This window comes from Wickerhamomyces ciferrii, contig 00156 (assembly GCF_000313485.1).
Source record: "Wickerhamomyces ciferrii WGS project CAIF00000000 data, strain NRRL Y-1031 F-60-10, contig 00156, whole genome shotgun sequence".
NCBI classification, from domain to species: Eukaryota; Fungi; Ascomycota; class Saccharomycetes; order Phaffomycetales; family Wickerhamomycetaceae; genus Hansenula; species Hansenula ciferrii.
The window spans coordinates 88,558-107,210 of record NW_011887584.1 but is presented as its reverse complement, the minus strand read 5'-3'; the positions used below and the strand labels follow the sequence as shown (position 1 = coordinate 107,210).

The 18,653-nt window shown below is 30.7% G+C and overlaps 8 protein-coding genes across 8 annotated transcripts; 5 read left to right on the top strand and 3 right to left on the bottom strand.

The window, feature by feature from the left end:
- Nucleotides 1-517: 517 nt before the first annotated feature.
- BN7_4413 (PQ-loop repeat-containing protein) lies at nucleotides 518-1,315 on the top strand (the record flags this gene model as incomplete). Its single annotated transcript, XM_011275037.1, has 1 exon — nucleotides 518-1,315. One exon carries the CDS (start codon nucleotides 518-520, stop codon nucleotides 1,313-1,315), a length of 798 nt encoding a protein of 265 aa, XP_011273339.1.
- A 74-nt stretch (nucleotides 1,316-1,389) lies between these two features.
- On the bottom strand, nucleotides 1,390-2,913 carry RRB1 (ribosome biosynthesis protein RRB1; the record flags this gene model as incomplete). Its single annotated transcript, XM_011275036.1, has 1 exon — nucleotides 1,390-2,913. The coding sequence occupies one exon, from the start codon at nucleotides 2,911-2,913 to the stop codon at nucleotides 1,390-1,392; it is 1,524 nt and encodes a 507-aa protein (XP_011273338.1).
- A 280-nt stretch (nucleotides 2,914-3,193) lies between these two features.
- On the top strand, nucleotides 3,194-4,165 carry SED5 (t-SNARE syntaxin; the record flags this gene model as incomplete). The annotated part of the gene is made up of 1 exon (XM_011275035.1): nucleotides 3,194-4,165. The coding sequence occupies one exon, from the start codon at nucleotides 3,194-3,196 to the stop codon at nucleotides 4,163-4,165; it is 972 nt and encodes a 323-aa protein (XP_011273337.1).
- A 344-nt stretch (nucleotides 4,166-4,509) lies between these two features.
- SNF7 (ESCRT-III subunit protein SNF7) lies at nucleotides 4,510-5,196 on the bottom strand (the record flags this gene model as incomplete). Its single annotated transcript, XM_011275034.1, has 1 exon — nucleotides 4,510-5,196. The coding sequence occupies one exon, from the start codon at nucleotides 5,194-5,196 to the stop codon at nucleotides 4,510-4,512; it is 687 nt and encodes a 228-aa protein (XP_011273336.1).
- A 630-nt stretch (nucleotides 5,197-5,826) lies between these two features.
- On the top strand, nucleotides 5,827-10,716 carry BN7_4409 (Copia protein; the record flags this gene model as incomplete). Its single annotated transcript, XM_011275033.1, has 1 exon — nucleotides 5,827-10,716. One exon carries the CDS (start codon nucleotides 5,827-5,829, stop codon nucleotides 10,714-10,716), a length of 4,890 nt encoding a protein of 1,629 aa, XP_011273335.1.
- Nucleotides 10,717-11,575: 859 nt separating this feature from the next.
- Nucleotides 11,576-15,574, top strand: RPO41 (DNA-directed RNA polymerase; the record flags this gene model as incomplete). The annotated part of the gene is made up of 1 exon (XM_011275032.1): nucleotides 11,576-15,574. The coding sequence occupies one exon, from the start codon at nucleotides 11,576-11,578 to the stop codon at nucleotides 15,572-15,574; it is 3,999 nt and encodes a 1,332-aa protein (XP_011273334.1).
- A 298-nt stretch (nucleotides 15,575-15,872) lies between these two features.
- Nucleotides 15,873-16,936, bottom strand: MOB2 (Mob2p; the record flags this gene model as incomplete). The annotated part of the gene is made up of 2 exons (XM_011275031.1): nucleotides 15,873-16,675; nucleotides 16,927-16,936. The coding sequence occupies 2 exons, from the start codon at nucleotides 16,934-16,936 to the stop codon at nucleotides 15,873-15,875; spliced, it is 813 nt and encodes a 270-aa protein (XP_011273333.1).
- Nucleotides 16,937-17,504: 568 nt separating this feature from the next.
- On the top strand, nucleotides 17,505-18,536 carry BN7_4406 (carbonyl reductase (NADPH-dependent) ARI1; the record flags this gene model as incomplete). Its single annotated transcript, XM_011275030.1, has 1 exon — nucleotides 17,505-18,536. One exon carries the CDS (start codon nucleotides 17,505-17,507, stop codon nucleotides 18,534-18,536), a length of 1,032 nt encoding a protein of 343 aa, XP_011273332.1.
- Between the last annotated feature and the right edge of the window lie 117 nt (nucleotides 18,537-18,653).

Below are 18,653 nucleotides of genomic sequence, written 5' to 3'. Positions count from 1 at the left end.
CGGTTAATATAAACCGCGGACCGACGGTTAAATTAATTATATACTGAGATATTTCTATGAACATTATAACTAGGAATCAATTTAAGGGTATATTATAGTATTTCTGTGATGTACTATAATAATATGTAACAGAGATATTGATATTCATAGAGTCAGAAGTATAATGGATCAGTACATTTCGTTGTGTATAGAAGTAGTAGACATACAATTAGGAATTAAATGGAAACTATATGTATAGAATCTCAAACTTCTGTATAATTATAAGCTCAGAAATCAATTATCACCAAGAAATTTAGTATTCATTTCAACTATATAATTTAAATTTGCAATAACCTGTCAACCCATACATTAATTTGGCGCTTATTCCCGTAAGGATTTTGTCTCACGCGCGATAAAACAGAGGCGAAAATACCACAAGATTTAATCAATTTGATCAACAAAAGAACTAAACAAATAAACAAATAAACAAAGCTACAGTCCATATTCAAGTCATTATCAATAAAAGCACAACCAAGTCATGCTGGAACATGTGAATTGCTCCATTTATGAAAACCCTTTGAAATCTACATTCATTGTTTCAGTTATTATATCAATAGGAATTGTATTATCTTATGTTCCACAACATATTAAAATTGTTCAAACTAAATCTTCAACTGGATTATCACCTGTCTTCTTATTATTATCTTCATTATCAGGTATTGCTGCTACTTCTAATTTAATCTTATTATCATTCATATCAATACCATGTTGTTTGGAAATTACAAAATTTGAATGTATAAATTCTCAAATTTCATTAATTCAAGTTGGTTTACAAACTTTTTCAACATTATTAGTTGTTTTCCTTTGTGTCATATTTACAAGAAATCCATTAGATTATGAAGAATATCTTGAAGTTATAAAAGTTTGGAAACAAATCTTATGGTTCACAGGATTCATAATAATAAGTTTAATAATTTCATTTATTTATGGAATAAAATCATCAAATTTTATATTAAAATATGCACAAATCTTGGGGATTTTTTCAACTATAGTGGCAATTATTCAATATTTACCTCAATTGAAAACTACAATTCATTTGAAGAAGGCTGGTTCTTTATCAATACCAATGATGTGTATTCAAACACCTGGTGGATTCATATGGACTGCAACTTTAATACTTAAACCTGGTTCAAATTGGAGTAGTTGGTTCCCATATTTAACTGGTGCTGTGTTACAAGGTACATTATTAGTTCTTTGTACTTATTATGAATATATTGCTGAAAAAGATGAAGTATTATTAGTTCAAGAAGATCAATATTATACATTTGAAGAATAAACAATAGAGACCTAACATATGCATTAAAAAAGAATGATTAAACAATAACAAACAATATATGATTTATTTTTCTATTACACACTGATTGTTTTCCAAACATTTAAACCATCAGTACCAGTACTAACTAAAGCACCTGGAATTTGTTTATGCCATTGAACATCTTTAACATCTTTTTGCCAATGAACAAATAATAATTGTGGTGGGATACCTTCTAATTCTTTTGAATTTGCTCTTTGTTGTTTAATTTCTTCATCATCAGCTTCAACTGATAAATCCCATAACGTCACTGTATTATCTTCAGAACTAACTGCAATAATAGATTCATCTAATGGATTAAAACTAATTGATGTGATTGCACTTTTATGGAAATCATATTGTGCAACTGGTGAAGGTTGTTGACCTGGTTTAAAATTTCTTAAATCCCAAATACCCCATTTACCATCATCATCACCACTTGCTAATAAATAATTAATTTTTTCTGACCATGAAATAACATTAATATCTGTTTGTGAACCAACAACTGAAATTGCAGGTTTATGTTTCTTAGATCTTGTATCCCAAATTCTTATATATCCATCTGTACCTGCTGTAGCGAAAACTGTTTGTTCAGCTTTTGACCATTGAATATCTTCAATAGATTCATTATTATCCACAGTAAATGGTGTTTTATCAGTAACCCAATTGGAGCTTGTTCTATTTGTAAGATAAACTCTACCAGAACAATCACCTGATAATAAACTACCAGTTTTAATTAATGGTGACCAATCTAAACCATAACCTTCAACATTACCATGATTTCTAATAGTATGTATTGGTTTTTTTGCATTTTTTGGAATGGTAAAACCTGGTTGATCAAATGCTTTATATTGTGAACTTAAATCATAAATTAAAACTTCACCATTTTCACTTGATGTTGCAGTAAAATATTCACCTGTTGATGCACCATGTGGTGAAACTCTTATTCTATTTGTAGTATCATGTAATGGGATACTTTCACTTTCCATAATTGGTTCACCATCAAATTCATCTTCATCATCTTCTTCTTCATCATCATTTTCATTTTCATCTTTAACTAAAGTTTTAGATAATTGACTTAATTTTAAAACTAATAATTCATTATCTTTCTTTTTTGAAGCTTGAGTTGCAGTAGTGACATATAATGAAGCTGGATAATTTCTTCTTTCATCACCTAAATGATCAGGTAAAACATCTAAAGTTAAACAAGGCCATGGTAAATTGACATTATGTAACATGTTATAAACTGAAGGATCAGCTTCTAAAACTTCATCAGGACCTAAAGGTCTTGATTTATGTGGTAAATAAATAGTTGGTTCAGAAGTTTGTTCACCTTCATCCTTCTTGATTACATCTTGGGCATCTTTACCTTCTTCTTCTTCTTCATTATCATTTTGATCATCTATTTCAACAATTTCTTCATCACTTTCATATTCATCACTATATGGATCTTCAAATTCACCCATATCAACATCACCATCAACAGCTTCAATCTTATTAGCTGAACCTGGAGCTGCGTTGGCTTCAGACTTGGCAGCAGTGTTTCTACCTGGACTTTGGTCTTCGTTCAATCTCTTAGACATCTTTTAATTTCAATTGATCCTATTAAACTCAATTAAATAGATATAAATTTATGGTTCGAGATGAGCTTTTTCTGAGTATTATAAATTTTTTTTTTCTGCATATAAAATGAGATCCGAGGTGCTCAGGTGACGCGTCAGGTGGCACAAAAAATTTGGTCGGATTTCAACTTTTTGAGATTCTCGAATTCAAAAAGGACACAATAATACTCAGTGATTATGAGAGATTAATGTATACAAATACCAGATATTAAGATATCAAGAGAATACAGGGTTCATTATAATGTCAGTCTATGCTCCTAATCAGCCACAAGATATAAGAAACCGTACTGTTGAGTTTCAACAATGTGTTAATACATTTAACAAGAGAAATAAAGCACATCAATTTAATCAACAAACCAATACAACACAACAACCATTGATTAAAAGATCAGAATTCCAATCTAGAGCTTCTAATATTGCTAAAGATATATCACATACCTCGGATCTATTGGGAAAACTTGCCCTATTAGCTAAAAAGAAACCATTATTTGATGATAAACCTATTGAAATATCAGAATTAACTTATGTTATAAAACAAGATATTGTTAAAATTGAAAAAAATTTAAAAAATTTACAAGATTATTTAAAAACTGGTAATGAATCATCAAATGAAGAATTGAAAACAAATTCTAAAAATATTGTTCAATTATTAAATACCAAAATGAAAAATGTTAGTGGTAATTTTAAAGAAGTTTTAGAAACAAGACAAAAAAATGAAATGGAAAATAGATCAAGAAAAGAGAAATTTTTTTCCACTTTACAACAACAACAACAACAAAATGGTCAAGCTACTACATTCCAATCAGATAATCCATTTTTAAATGATCCAGCAATAAATGGAAATGGTGGTATTCCTGGGAATGGGAATGAAGAAAATAATGCATTATTATCATTACCTCAAGATCAACAATTACAATTATTAGAAGAACAATCATCACAATATTTACAAGAACGTCATAATGCAGTAGAGACTATTGAAAGTACCATTAATGAAGTTGGTAATTTATTTCAACAATTGGCTACGATGGTTAGTGAACAAAGTGAAGTTATTCAAAGAATTGATAATAATGTTGAAGATATAGATTTAAATATTCAAGGTGCTCAAAGAGAATTATTTAAATATTTTAATAATATAAGTAATAATAGATGGATGTTTTTAAAAATTTTTGGGATTTTAATTATTTTTTTCATTTTATGGATCCTGGTTAATTGAAAATTTATACTTGTTTGGGAGTTTTATAGGATCTAATTTAATAATATACAATACAGTAAAACTTTTATAAGTTGTAATAATAACATTCATTAAAAAAGAACTATAGATATATAATATGAAACATTAACTCCCATAATAATATGCAATAATATATATTAAAATAATTTGCATTCAACACCATAAATGTGTAATTAAAAGTCAAATAGAGAAAAGAAAGAAAAAAATTAAAATATCAAAAGGAAAACACAAAAACACAATATGCAAAATAATATCACTAGTTATATTAATGATTTAATAATCTATAAGTGAAAATCTAGAAAAGTTACATGAGTTGAATTAACACATTATAATCCCATTTCAGCTTGTAAAGCTTTTAAAGCTTTTTCATCTTCATCTTCACTTTCTTCATTTTCTTTAGATTTATCTTCTCTAATACTTGTATTTGGAGCATCAGGTAATTTAACTTGTGGTTGAGAATATTGTTGTTGAGATTGTTTTTGACCAGAATTTAATAATTTATTATCAATTTCTTCTTGTTGTAAAGCTTCTAATTCATCTTCTAATTCATCTTCATCAACATTTTCACCTGGATAAGATCTTGAAATTGCTTCACTAATTTCTTCACCTAATTCAGCTTGTTCTCTAATATCATCCATTGTTTGATCAACTTTATCTACAGTAATACCACCATGAATTTGTTTCATAGCTTTTGCACCTTGTTTCATAGCCTTCATAGTTTCTAAATTCAAATTTGCACTTTCTATTGAACGTAATTGATTTTCTAAAGCATCAATTTGTGATGAAATTTTAGTTGCTTCATTATCTAATACTTTTTTACGTTTTAAAGCATTTTTAGCTTTTACTGTATCACTTGATATAAATTTTTTAGCTATATTTTGTTGATCTTCAATTTGTGTATAAAGATGGTTTTGCTTTTTAGTAAGCATATTTATTTGTTCTCTTAATGTAATGATAGCCTTCTTTGGGGCTTCTTTATCTTTATTACCTCCTCCAAACATATATGACCACATTTTTGTAAAATTTAGTTATAATAATTATATCAAGATTATTGAATACCTTCTAAACCAATCCACAATGAGCTTTTAAAAACAATAAAATCCAAATCAATCAAATCTTTTGAATGTGTTGAATTAGGAATAACTTTTAAGAAATCACCTCCTGTTTTGGCCTCCAAAAGTACAAATCAAATGCTCAAAAATAACAAAATATTCGCGATGGTGTGCGGGTGTAAAACCACTAATTTGCGAAAAACAGATTACCCGATATAGTAATTACTCAATGGAGAAATATTTACACTTTTGGCATTTCCATTTGTCAGGGTAAATGGTAAAGCACACAAAGTTACAAGATGAAAAGTTTTCTTCATGAAAAGTTTTCTTCCACTTTTGTATATGACTTTTACAATTCGAACTTCTTAAGATAAATTACTGGAACCTGTAGTCGTTGACAGGTTATGAGATTCCATCTTGAGAGACAGGTAATTTTCATTAGGTTTTATATTATTGGTCTGGTCGTCGCTTTAACTCAATTTTGTGGGACGTTGAAAATTGTCTACAGGTACTTCATTATTATTCAAGAGGAAAATAGAAAAAGAAAGCGCTGTGTTATTTATATTTTAGTTCCAGAAATTGCTATTTCCAATGAGTAAAGGTCCAACTGCTTCAGATAGCTCCAAGGCTGCTGTTCCTGAAGATTCTCTTACACAACTCACTCAACAGTTCGAGTCAATGTCATTAGCCAATCAAAAAGCTTTAATTGAAAAATTGTCAACCAAGGTACAAGACACAGGGTCTCCAAGTGTGTCTAAAGAAGTCTCCACCAAATTAACGTCAGACATTTTGAAAGATCGAAATTACACTTTGAATCATTTGAAAAATTTCAGTGAGGCGCACGCGCTGCATTTTAATTATAGCTACTCTGTCCATAAAGCTCATAGGTGGTTATTAGAACAAACAAAGCATTTATTACCGGAAGTTTACAGGGTTTTGAATTCAGAGGTTCCGAAAGAGAACGAGTTTCCAGAAGAGTGGATTATCGATTCCAAAGTTAGCAAAGTTGGTCATCTACAATTTTATCATCAATTATCAGCTACCACAAAGATTTGGTTATTGAAACACATTCTTCCAATTGAAGCTACAAATACCTGGAATACCTCCAAGTTTTCACCAAGTGCTTTGCTTCAAGAAGTTTTATCTAGGGATGATAGCTTAAACAGCATCGAAAGATTACTTAGTGTCTTTGTGGATGAAGATAGAGTACAAGAGATTCCACGGTTTACTGACAAGTTGGCTTTTTATGATGAAATTAAAACTGAAATGGTTTCGGCATTTGCTGATCCATATGATGGAATGATGTTGGTGAGAATATTCAATCAATTACAACAATACCCAAGGTTAAAATCTGAGTTATTGCCTAAATTTCGTTCATTGATTAACAATTCAGATCACAAATTAGATGTTAGTGTTGCTAAACTGAGAGAAATCATTAGAGACCATCATTTCAATGATTATCCTGAATATGGAACAGAAACTGTGAATTCAGTTACAACATCAAATGATATCAATTCAGGTCAATTCCGTTTGATTTCTCCTAAAAACATCAATCATTTAAAATTCCGTTTTAGTGCTTCAGAATCTCCATCAAGGTTTACCGGAACAATTGCTGCTGTTGGTACAGAAGCTGGTCCTGGGTGCTTCGAATGTTATGGTTACAAACATAAAGGACAAAATCATATTTTTAGTAAAGATTATAGGCAGTCGAATATCATGAAACAATATGTACATGGTAAAGTTACAGGCAATAAGACATCATCAAACTACTCCAACAACGTAGTCACTGTAGACGTGCTTGCTATAAATTCGATTGATTCTGACATAACTTCTATTGATGAATTAGGATCCACAAATGTTTTAGCTGGTACAGAAGAGTTGGAAGAAGAAACTACTAGAAGTCAAGCGTTATCACCACAGGAGGTACAAGCTCTCTATGATAGTGGCGCCACGCTCACCGTTGTGTCTACTAGACTGCTTGCTTATTCACTTGGTTGTACCCCATATAAAATTGTTTTACGTTTTGGGAACAATACTACATATACTTGTACAGAACTCCATCTGATACAAATATTGTTACCATCAAAAACCAGGGTGAAAATTCCAGCAGTGTTTGTTGATCATCATATTCTTCCACATGCTCTGATAATAAGCATAAAATCACTTACCAAATTGAAACTGCAACTAGTTTTTTCAGGAGATACGCTGAGTCATGATAGGGTGAAGTTAAATACTGGTTCAAAGAAAGAATATATTGGTCCTATTACTTTAGAAAAGACTATTGAACATCAATTATTATCTATCGCACTAAAAATAGATGATATGCTGAATCCAGATGATAAACAAGATTTAAAAACCAGTTTTACATACACCAAAGAGGATGTATTCAATCTATTGCACAGTCATTTCACACAAGTTGATCACAATCAGTTTTTATCCGAATTGGAATCGCTTCAGAATTTGCTAGATTTAGATGGATCCGAAGAGGTTCAATTAAATACGCTACAAGTCGCTGTACTACATTTGTTACTAGGTCATGCCAGTGAAACAAGAATTACACAAATGGGTTATAGAATTACGTCCACAGGGCGATTAATGCTACAGAAATGTGAGACATGTGCTATCGTGAAGCTCAAACGCCAGCCAAAAGTCCAAAGGTTTAGTAGTTTATGGAGTTCAAGAGTTTTGCAATTGGTACATCTTGACACTACAGGTCACAAATTGGATCTCTATAGTGGGGTCAAACTTTTTACGGTTGTGCTTGTAGATGATCTCACTAAATTTAGTGAAGTGATCGTCTTTAAAAATAAGAACAGTATCGCAAAGGGTACACATGAGATGCTAACCAAATGGAAAGTTATTCAAGGAAAAGATATAGGTCAACTCAAGTGTGACTTAGGAACTGAGTTTTTGCAACTAGTTTCAGTATATGGTTATGAAAGATTATCACATTCAGCACATGACCCTGCCAACAATGGGGTTGCTGAAAGGCACATTTCCCTTCATAAAACCTTTGTGGAATTAGTGATGAAACCTTTTACAGATAAATTGATCTATTCCATATTATACCCATATGCATGGTCCTACTCGAACGCGTTAAAAAATAGATGGATAAACAACAATTTAGATACCACCAGAGTTAATGCTTTTTTAGGTAGAGCTCCAAAAGCAAAGAATTTTCCTCTTTTTGGAAGCGACATCATCTTGATGTATCAAAAGGTTAAAGTCCAGGGCATTTTTGTGTATTACGATGTTTATTCAGGTTTGCATCATTTTTTATTGTTAAAATTTCCATTACAAGTGGTGCCTGCTACTAGTTTTAAAGGTATGTTGAGTTATATGTATATTGAATTGCTGTCAAAAATAGTACAAAGAGCACTAGGTCATTATACAGCTTTACCTACGGTTCATCCAGCTGTTTATGGTTACAATCCTACTCAAATAAAAGAGAAATTAGAAGGATTTAATGGTCCAGTCAACTTTCCAAATGAAAAACTCACATCACCTACAGGTGCAAGCATTTTTAACATAGATGAAGAACCTGGTACTGGTACATACAATAGTACAAGTCCTAAAGAAACTATGGTGCTCAAATGGATTAACAATTTGAATGAAGCTATACATGAAGAATTGGCTCCCATTGAAATCATAGATGAAGTTTTTTCAAATACGTCAGGTACATATGAAGAATCCAGTCCATCAACAGATCCTTTATTTTCCTTACCAGTGGAAACCTCATCTTCAAATAGAACGGATCTTCATCAACCAATTATACCAAGTCTAAATCAATCTGTTCCTTTAGGTATACAGGATGCTGATATTATAAAAGGTACTTCAGCTAAATTTGCCATTCCAAAATCATATCATGCTGCTATGAAGATTCCAATTTTTGCTCGTGCTATAGGTGTGGAAGAATCTAGGTTTAAGGAAAATGATGTGATGCAACAAATAGATAATCTCCCTGATGGTATTAGTAAATTACTCCACGGTTTCTGGAATTTCTCAATAAAGTTTTCAGCTTACAACAATGAATTCGTGGCCAAGGCGCGGTTCATTATTTTAGGTAATTTAGAAAAAGAGTCCAATTTAGTTACTGCTGCACCAACTTTACAAATTACAACTTTTAGATTGTTCTTATCTATCATCATTTCCAAACGTTGGACTTTCAATGGTCTTGATATTTCCACTGCATTTCATTATGCGTTAATGAAAAGAGATGTGTTCCTCAAAACTCCACCAGGTTTCAAATTTATTAATACCAAATATGTTAAACTGAACAAGTCTACTTATGGCTTAAGGGATTCTCCAGTTAACTTTTATTTAACATTACGTGCTGCTATATTATCATTTAAGATTGCTGGATATGAATTACAAGTCAAGGAAAATCACCATGATGTTTGTGCTTTTGGAATTTATGATACCGTGGGTACGTTACTTGGACTCATTATAATGTATGTCGATGATTTGGGTTACGCTGGTGAAGAATTCATTGTTAACGCATTTACTAAGTATATGGGTACAAAATTTACTATCAAGCATACGTTACAACCAAGTGTGTTCTTAGGCTGTGAATTAGTCTATCATGCAGATGGAAAAATTCAGATTAAACAAACCCAATATATCAATAAAGTTGCAGAACAATTGAAATTGACAGAAGGTCTTATTCGTCCAACTACATCACCATGTCCAATGACAATTCCTTTAAAATGGGCTGAAGAACGCTTAGAAGAAATTGAAGTACCAGTCAAAACCATACAAGCTTTAGTTGGTGTCCTCCTTTGGATTAGTCAACGGACGTTCCCTCATATTTCATATCTTGTTAATTACTATTCAAAACAACCAAGAAATGGGCTGACATTGAAATTATTGCAATGGTTATTTAGGTATGTTTACACCAATAAGAATAGTGGTTTGTGGTATTCAGGTATTGATAAGTTTGATTCAAATAATTTGAATCAATATGTGACATTATTTACAGATGCTGCTTTAGATTATTCCACCAGCTTAGGTGCTTGTTATTATTTTGGGAATGACTTGATCAATTGGCAGTCAAGTTCTATGCCGATCTATTCCTCAGGTTCTACAGTTGATTCTGAATTTTCAGCATTACACACATCGGTGAAGCATTTGTTACATATTGTTGGTATATTATATGGGTTAGTTAAAGGTTCTACAAAAGAAATACAATATCCTATGCGGGTATATACTGATAATAAACCGTTACATAACAAGTTACATGGATATACACAAACTATTGAATTACCAGCTAGAATTCCTAAGGTTCAAGAACTACGGTCATGGGTTGTTCAATTTCGCTGGATTGATTTACTGTTAATTGCTGGAAAGCAAAATCCAGCTGACGTCTTCACTAAAAGTTTCAGTCCTACTAAATATAAGGAAGTTATTCCTATTTTACAATTTGGTTCAGAAGCTCCAACTACTAATATTACTCAACTACTTGCAGGGTTACTTACTGAGTAGCCTCACGGTCTTCAAAGTTAGATATTCATATTCCAAGGCCAAAATTTTACACTTATTCCACGGTCTGATCAACTTGAATAACCATACTGAATTTTGTCACTTATCCTTGGTTATAGTCGGTTCGCTACCATTATAATTACATATGAAACCTATTTGATCGTCGAAATGAGGACTTTTTAAGATGTTGTGAATATGTTGGTATCCAAATATTAGTATTGCTGCTACTACACAATTAGAATTGAGTTTATTATATGCTGCTAAGAAGGTGACGCAAGTGATTTAGTGTGATATACTAATAATTAGGACCAGAAGATAATCACGAAAGATGCTGATCGAGTTATGCTGATTAATGGTTGTCCAATCGAGGCTAGATTATTATATTTACTTTCCGTTACTCTTACCTGTCTCTGAGATGCATGGTTCGAAACTTTATACAAACTTCATTCAATTCTTACATTATAAGAACACAATGAACTACATACAAAGTTATTTCCATGGGGGGGGGATGTCAGGGTAAATGGTAAAGCACACAAAGTTACAAGATGAAAAGTTTTCTTCATGAAAAGTTTTCTTCCACTTTTGTATATGACTTTTACAATTCGAACTTCTTAAGATAAATTACTGGAACCTGTAGTCGTTGACACCATTTCTCGCAATTAACGAAATTTTTAAATTTTGGCGTAAAAAAGGTTTTAAATTTTTTTTTTTTTTGTTTTTCTTTTTTATGTGAAAAATTATCTGTAACAAAATTTGGTATTAAATATTGATTTCAATAAAGATAAACAGATCATTACAATAAGCGCTTTGCTAGGTATCAGGTTCAAGAAACACTCAGTCTAAGAAGGTTTTGAGAAGGAGGATGTTGAGTACCGTTGCTAGAAAGAGAATTCTCAACAGACGCAGTCCCGCTGTGCTGGTACAGGCTTTCAAAAGAACTAATGTGTCTAGTGCCAGTTCGCTACAAAATAATTTGATTGAAGAATTGAAACATATTTCATTAGGATCTAAAACTCCAGGTAGAATTAATGTCAAATCTGATGAAGAGGTCCATGCTAATAAATGGTCAACCCCATACGATGGTGTTTTCCGTCAATCCCATTCTAAAGAAGTCATGCGACTATGGTCTTTATTAGATGTCTGTCTTGATTCATCACAATTTGAAAGAGCAGAATCCATTTTAACTACATTACACCCTTTATCAATCGAGGATAATTTCTCCTTTGTTGATGATTTCAATAAATATTTGAATAAGTTTGCTCCATTAGCTTCACCAACAGAGATTGAAGCCGTTGTGGCAAATTGGAGATCTAGTGGGAAATTACAAACAAATGCTAGAACTGATGCAATCATAATAAATGCTTTAATGACCAAAAATAATCCTTATGAAAAATACTTATTACCATATTTATCTGGAAGAGCTGACTTTAGAAGTTTACTTAGAAATGTTGATGTATTTGGTTTACAAAATTTGAAACTTATAGTGGAACAAAATAATTTAGATATAAAATTCGTTCCAGCAGCTTATAGAGATTTGATCACCATTGATAATAATGTCGAAGATACCAATGAAGTAACACACGAAACAAATATATCATCATCATCATCACCAACAACAACTTCAACTACAACTACCACCACCTCTCCATTATTAGAACCACTAATGGGATCTGCAGATTATGAACCAGCAGTTTTAAACAAACAAAATGCTGAAGAATTAAAATCAGTTGATACTTTCGGTATGAAAGTTATTAGACATACATTGCTATCGTTAGAACCAGATTTAAATTCTAAGCTATTAGAAAAATTTAATGAAAAATTAGAAGAAAAACTTGAATTTTTCACAAATGATAGTGAAACCCAGGCAAATTTTTTTGAAGTTTATAAAAGTTTACCATTGGATAAAAGAGATCTTTTTGAAGAAGCATTAAATGAATTCAATGTCGAAAGACAAACAGCATTAGAAAATAAATCAATTGAAGCAGCACAAGAAAAATGGAAACATGAATATGAAGAAATTAAAAAAAGAGGTGATTTAGGAATGTCAAAAAGTTTGAATGCAAGATTATGGGGTTGGTTTGAACAAATGATGCCATTGGTTCGTGATGAAATTGAACGTTGTAAAAATGTTGATGATATTCAAATTAAAACTTTAAAAAATGAAGCTTTTGCACAACATAGTGAAAGAAAGAAATATGCTCCATATTTAAGATTATTAGATCCAAAGAAAGTCACTGTCATTACTATTTTAGAAATGTTGAAAAATAATTCAACTGGTGGTATTAGTGAAGGTATGAGAACTGCAAGAGCTGTTTTATCAGTTTCTAAAGCCTTGGAATTAGAATTTAGATCAGAACAAATTTTAAATACAGAAAAAAATTTCGTTAAAAATTTTGATAATTCTAAATTATCAAATCCAAAAAATTTAAAAAAATATTCAATGTCATTATCTAATTTTAAAAATGATGTTATTTCTGATATGAAAGTATATTGGCCACAAGATATTAAAGTTAAAATTGGTTCAGTTTTAATTTCAATCTTAATGCATGTTGCTAAAGTTGAAGTTAGTGGTGTTGATCCATCAACAAAACAATTAGTTAGAGGTGAAGCTCCAGCCTTTTATCATAGTTTCCAATATCATAACGGTGCCAAGATTGGTATATTAAAAATTCATAAAGTTTTAAGTTCTCAATTATCAGCTGATAAATTAGTTGGTGCTGTTCAACCACAATCTTTACCAATGTTAATTCAACCACGTCCATGGACCTCATGGAATAATGGTGCATATTATTATTCACAAAATCAAATTATTAGATTAAGAGATTCTCCAGAACAACTAGCATATATTAAAGCATCATCAGATAAATTAGATAAAGTTTATGATGGGTTAAATGTTTTAGGTAATACTGCATGGACTGTTAATGAACGCGTTTTTAAAGTTATGAGTAAAATTTGGAATACAGGTGATGAATTCTTGGATATTCCAAAAGCTCATGAATCACTTGAATTACCTGAAGTTCCACCAAGAAGTTCTGATCCAAGTGTTTTAAATGAATGGAAAATTAAAGTTAAAGCTTTACAAGATAAATATGCAACTGATAGATCAACAAGATGTGATGCAAATTATAAATTAGAAATTGCAAGAGCTTTCCTTGGTGAAAAATTTTATTTCCCACATAATTTAGATTTTAGAGGTCGTGCTTATCCAATCAGTCCAAATTTTAATCATATGGGTAGTGATTTATCAAGAGGTTTATTATTATTCTGGAAAGGTAAAGAAATTGGTGAAGAAGGTTTAAGATGGTTAAAAATTCATTTAGCTAATTTATTCGGTATTGATAAAGCTCCATTAAATGAACGTGAAGCGTTTGTTAATGATAATATTGAATTAGTTAAAAGAGCTGCAGAAGATCCAATGGCAAATCAAGAATGGTGGACAAAAGCTGATAAACCATGGCAAGCATTAGCTACAATTATTGATTTAGCAGATGCTTTAAAATTACCAGATCCAACTAAACATATTTCTCATCAACCAGTTCATCAAGATGGTACATGTAATGGGTTACAACATTATGCCGCATTAGGTGGTGATGTTGAAGGTGCTACTCAAGTTAATTTAGCTCCATCAGATAAACCACAAGATGTCTATACACATGTTGCGAAATTAGTTCGTGCTAAATTAGAAGAAGCTGCAGCAAATGGTGATGAAAATGCTAGAATGTTGAAAGATAATATTAAAAGAAAAGTTGTTAAACAAACAGTTATGACAAATGTTTATGGTGTTACACAAGTTGGTGCAACAAATCAAATTCATAAACAATTACAAAATGTTTTCTCAGAAGATCAAAGTTATAAATTAAGTGTTTATTTAACAAAAGTCGTCTTTGCAAGTATGAGAGAATTATTTGAAGGTGCTCATTTAATTCAAGATTGGTTAGCAATTTGTGCAAAAATGATTTCAAAATCTGTTAGAATTGATATTGATTCATATGAAGAAATGGGACCAAAGAAGAAACCATCATTTATGGCTAGTGTTATTTGGACAACACCATTAGATTTACCAATTGTTCAACCATATCGTGCTATAGTTAAAAAACAAATTCAAACTAATTTACAAACTGTTTTCATTCAAGATCCTTATGAATTACATCAAGTTGATGCAAGAAAACAAATGGCTGCATTCCCTCCAAATTTCATTCATTCATTAGATGCTTCACATATGTTATTAAGTGCAAGTTCATGTAGTAAGAAAGGATTAGAATTTGCAGCAGTTCATGATTCATATTGGACACATGCATGTGATGTTGGAGAAATGAGTGAAAGTTTAAGAGAAACATTCATTGAATTACATCAAGTTGATCTTATTGCAAGATTAAAAGATGAATTTGATGAACGTTATAAAGGATTTTTACAATTAATTGAAATTCCTTATAAAAGTGAAGTTGGTAAAAAAATTTTAGCAATGAGAAAAGAATTAACTTCACAATTAGGTAGACCAGTTACATTAGGTGATGAAGTTTATTTAGAAAGACAAAGACAATTATTATTAAATAGTGGTGATGAAAATAAAATAGCTAAAGGTGAATCTATGGTTACAACAGTTAGTTTATTAGAAAATGAAGATTTAAAAGATTTAACATCTGCCCAAGCTATGAAATCAATGAAGAATTCTTTAGCTGAAGAACTTGAAGAAAGTCTTGAAAATACAAATGAATATGAAGAAGAAGAAGAATTAAAAAAACCAGTTAAAAAATCAGCACAAAAATTAAAAGTTTTCGCACCATTAAGATTACCAGATATCCCACCAAAAGGTGATTTTGATGTTAATGATTTAAGAAATTCCAAATATTTCTTTTCATGATTATTCATTCATCAAAAAACAACATAAAACAAACACACCAACCCCATTTAATGCTTTAATGCCATTTTTTACGAATCAAGAGACCCACACTAAAACTGCATAAGATATAGATTATAATGAGAAATCATATCGTAAATAAAAGTTAAAAAGAAGGAAAATATCATGTAAATAGTTGTATAATTTTTTTTCTTGAATAAAGTTTGATTTTGTACATAATATGTTGCAAAGTTTATGATTAATATCTACATGTATTGTAAGTAATCTTGTCCCTCAAAAGTTCATCTATTATTTAAATTATTTAAATTATCTTACCTTGTTGTTGTAATAATTCAATTAAAGGTATTAAAGGATCTAAATCATTATTTTCAATTAGATCAAATTCTTTTGCAAATGAAATAAAATGAGCAAAAAATGAATTCCAATGAGCTTCAAGAGATAAATTTAAAATTTTATCAAAATGATTATAATAAATATGAGCAAAAATTCTAAACATTTGTCTTAATATATTTTTAATAATCTTGATAAAATTAACTGGGAATGGTACACCAGTTTTAGTTGGGAATAAAGTTTGATCATTTAATTTTAAGCTTATCCAATTCAAGACATATTCAATATATTGATTTGCGGGTAGTTGAATAGTTTTATTATTTTGATCAACCCAAAGATAATCAGTTCTTGGACCTGCATTCATTGTTGGATATAATTCAGGTTTAATATATTCAGCAATTATACCATAAAATTGATTTAAATTATTATAAATTTCAAAAATATTTAAAGAGATCCATTCATTTTGATCAACATATTTTGGTAATTGAACAATAGTTTTAAAAGAACCTTTAACTAATGCAGTTCTTACAAAAGGTTCAGAAAGGAATAAAGGTTTATGATCAGTGGTATTATTGTTATTGGTGGTGTTATTTGATTGTTGTTGTTGTTGTTGTTGTTGTTGTTGATATAGTTGTTGAGATCTTGTAGCGTTTGAACTTATACTTTTAACAGGAGAATGAGATCTCCTTAAAGATAAATGAGAACCATTCCCACCTGAATATATAGAAGTTTGATCTTTTGGTTGTTTATTTTTTTTAGAATTTCTTCCAAATCCTGATCTGTGGTGGTGGTTAGTGGGTGGAACTAAGAGTCAAGAGTAATTCTGGGATAACATACCTTATAGAGCTGAAAAATGACATGATCTTGTTTAGTATTGGATGTTTCTGCCAGTTTATAGCTACTAATCTTTCAGATCAAACACCAGATCAAATGAATGTTTACTGATTTAAAATTCCAAAAAGTTTGAAAATGCGCGATTGGGAATATCGTTGACTTCCTAAACAGGAAGTGAAAAGTGAACGTACTATACATCATGTAATGTTCTCTTAACTTAACCAGAAAAACTGACAAATATGCTATTTCAATTACCTTGAGATGATTCTATGAGTTTTAAAGTCAAAGAAATGATTAATTGATGATGTTAATCTCAGTGTAATGATAGCTTATACGAAGTACTGATCGGAACAAGATCGGAACAATTAAACCACCGAGCCACAAAGTATGGGGTGAATTGACATATAATTGACAAAGTCAAGTCATCAAGAATTAGTGATTGTATATCTATTCAAGAGCGTTGGATATTAACCATTCAGTGAGTTTCAAATTTCAATTAGGTTCAATTAGTCTATTTTACTTTCAAATGGCGTAATTCTAGTCTCGTACAAGTAGTATTGCGATCTATGTTGCACTTATCCCATATCCCTTTATATCCCTTTTGCACAATAGATCCTTGTACAGAAGTTGTCAGTTGCTAATCGTATTCCTAAACTCTCAGCAATTTTGCTTTTGGGGGTGTAAGTATAAATACTATTTAATTTCCAATTAAATCAATTGTACTCATTCTTTTATACTCAATTATACTCATAGGTTACATATATACAACATGGCTGGTGAAACTGTTTTCGTCTCTGGTGCTAATGGATTCATTGCATTACACATCATTAGTAGATTATTAAACAAAGGTTATAACGTTATTGGTTCTGTTAGATCCCAAGAAAAAGCTGATGATTTATACAAGAAGTTCCAAACTGATAAATCTGATCCAAAATTCAAGATTGTCATTATAGAAGATTTAATCAAACCAGGTGCTTTTGATGATGTTTTGAAAAACAATAAAGATATTAAATATGTCTTACATACTGCTTCACCTTTTAAATTTGGTTTTACTGATGATTTTGATGAAGGATATCGTAAACCAGCTGTTGAGGGAACAATTAATGCCTTGAAAGCTATTGATAAATATGGTGAAAATGTTATAACTACTGTTGTTACTTCATCATTTGCATCAGTTATGAATTTTGATAAACTGGAAGACTCTTCATTTATTCATAATGAAAATGTTTGGAATCCAATTGAATGGGATCAAGTTAAAGACCAAGGAAAAGCTTATGTCGCTTCAAAGAAATTAGCTGAAAAGGCAGCATGGGATTATGTTAAAGAACATAATGTTAAATTCAATTTAAATACCGTGTTACCAGTTTATGTCTTTGGTCCACAATTATTTGATGAAGATGCAAGTTTAGAAAAGACAAACACATCAAATCAAATCATTATTAACTTGTTGAAATCTGATCCAAATGATACTAAATTTTTCAAAGATACAAGTGGTATTGGTGTTGATGTTCGTGATGTTGCAGATTTCCATATTTTAGCTTTTGAACGTGGTATTAAAAATCAAAGATTATTTGCAGCTTCAGAAACTTTCACAGATCAAAAATTATTAAACATTATTAATGAATATGTTCCTCAATTAACTGGTAAAATTGCTAAAGGTTCTCCATCAAAAGCTTATACTGTGAATGAAACTGGGTTTAGTACTCAAAAATCTCGTGATTTACTTGGTGATTTCGAATTTATTTCTTTAAAAGATCAAGTTGTTGATACTGTGAATCAAGCATTGAAACAAAATAAATAAATTAGTATTTATATAAACAGAATTAAATCAAAATGAAATGAATTTGATGTAATTTGATAGTAGTTTATTTATATACCCGCGAATTCGTATAATAAAATTCTACGCCTTCGCTCTCGG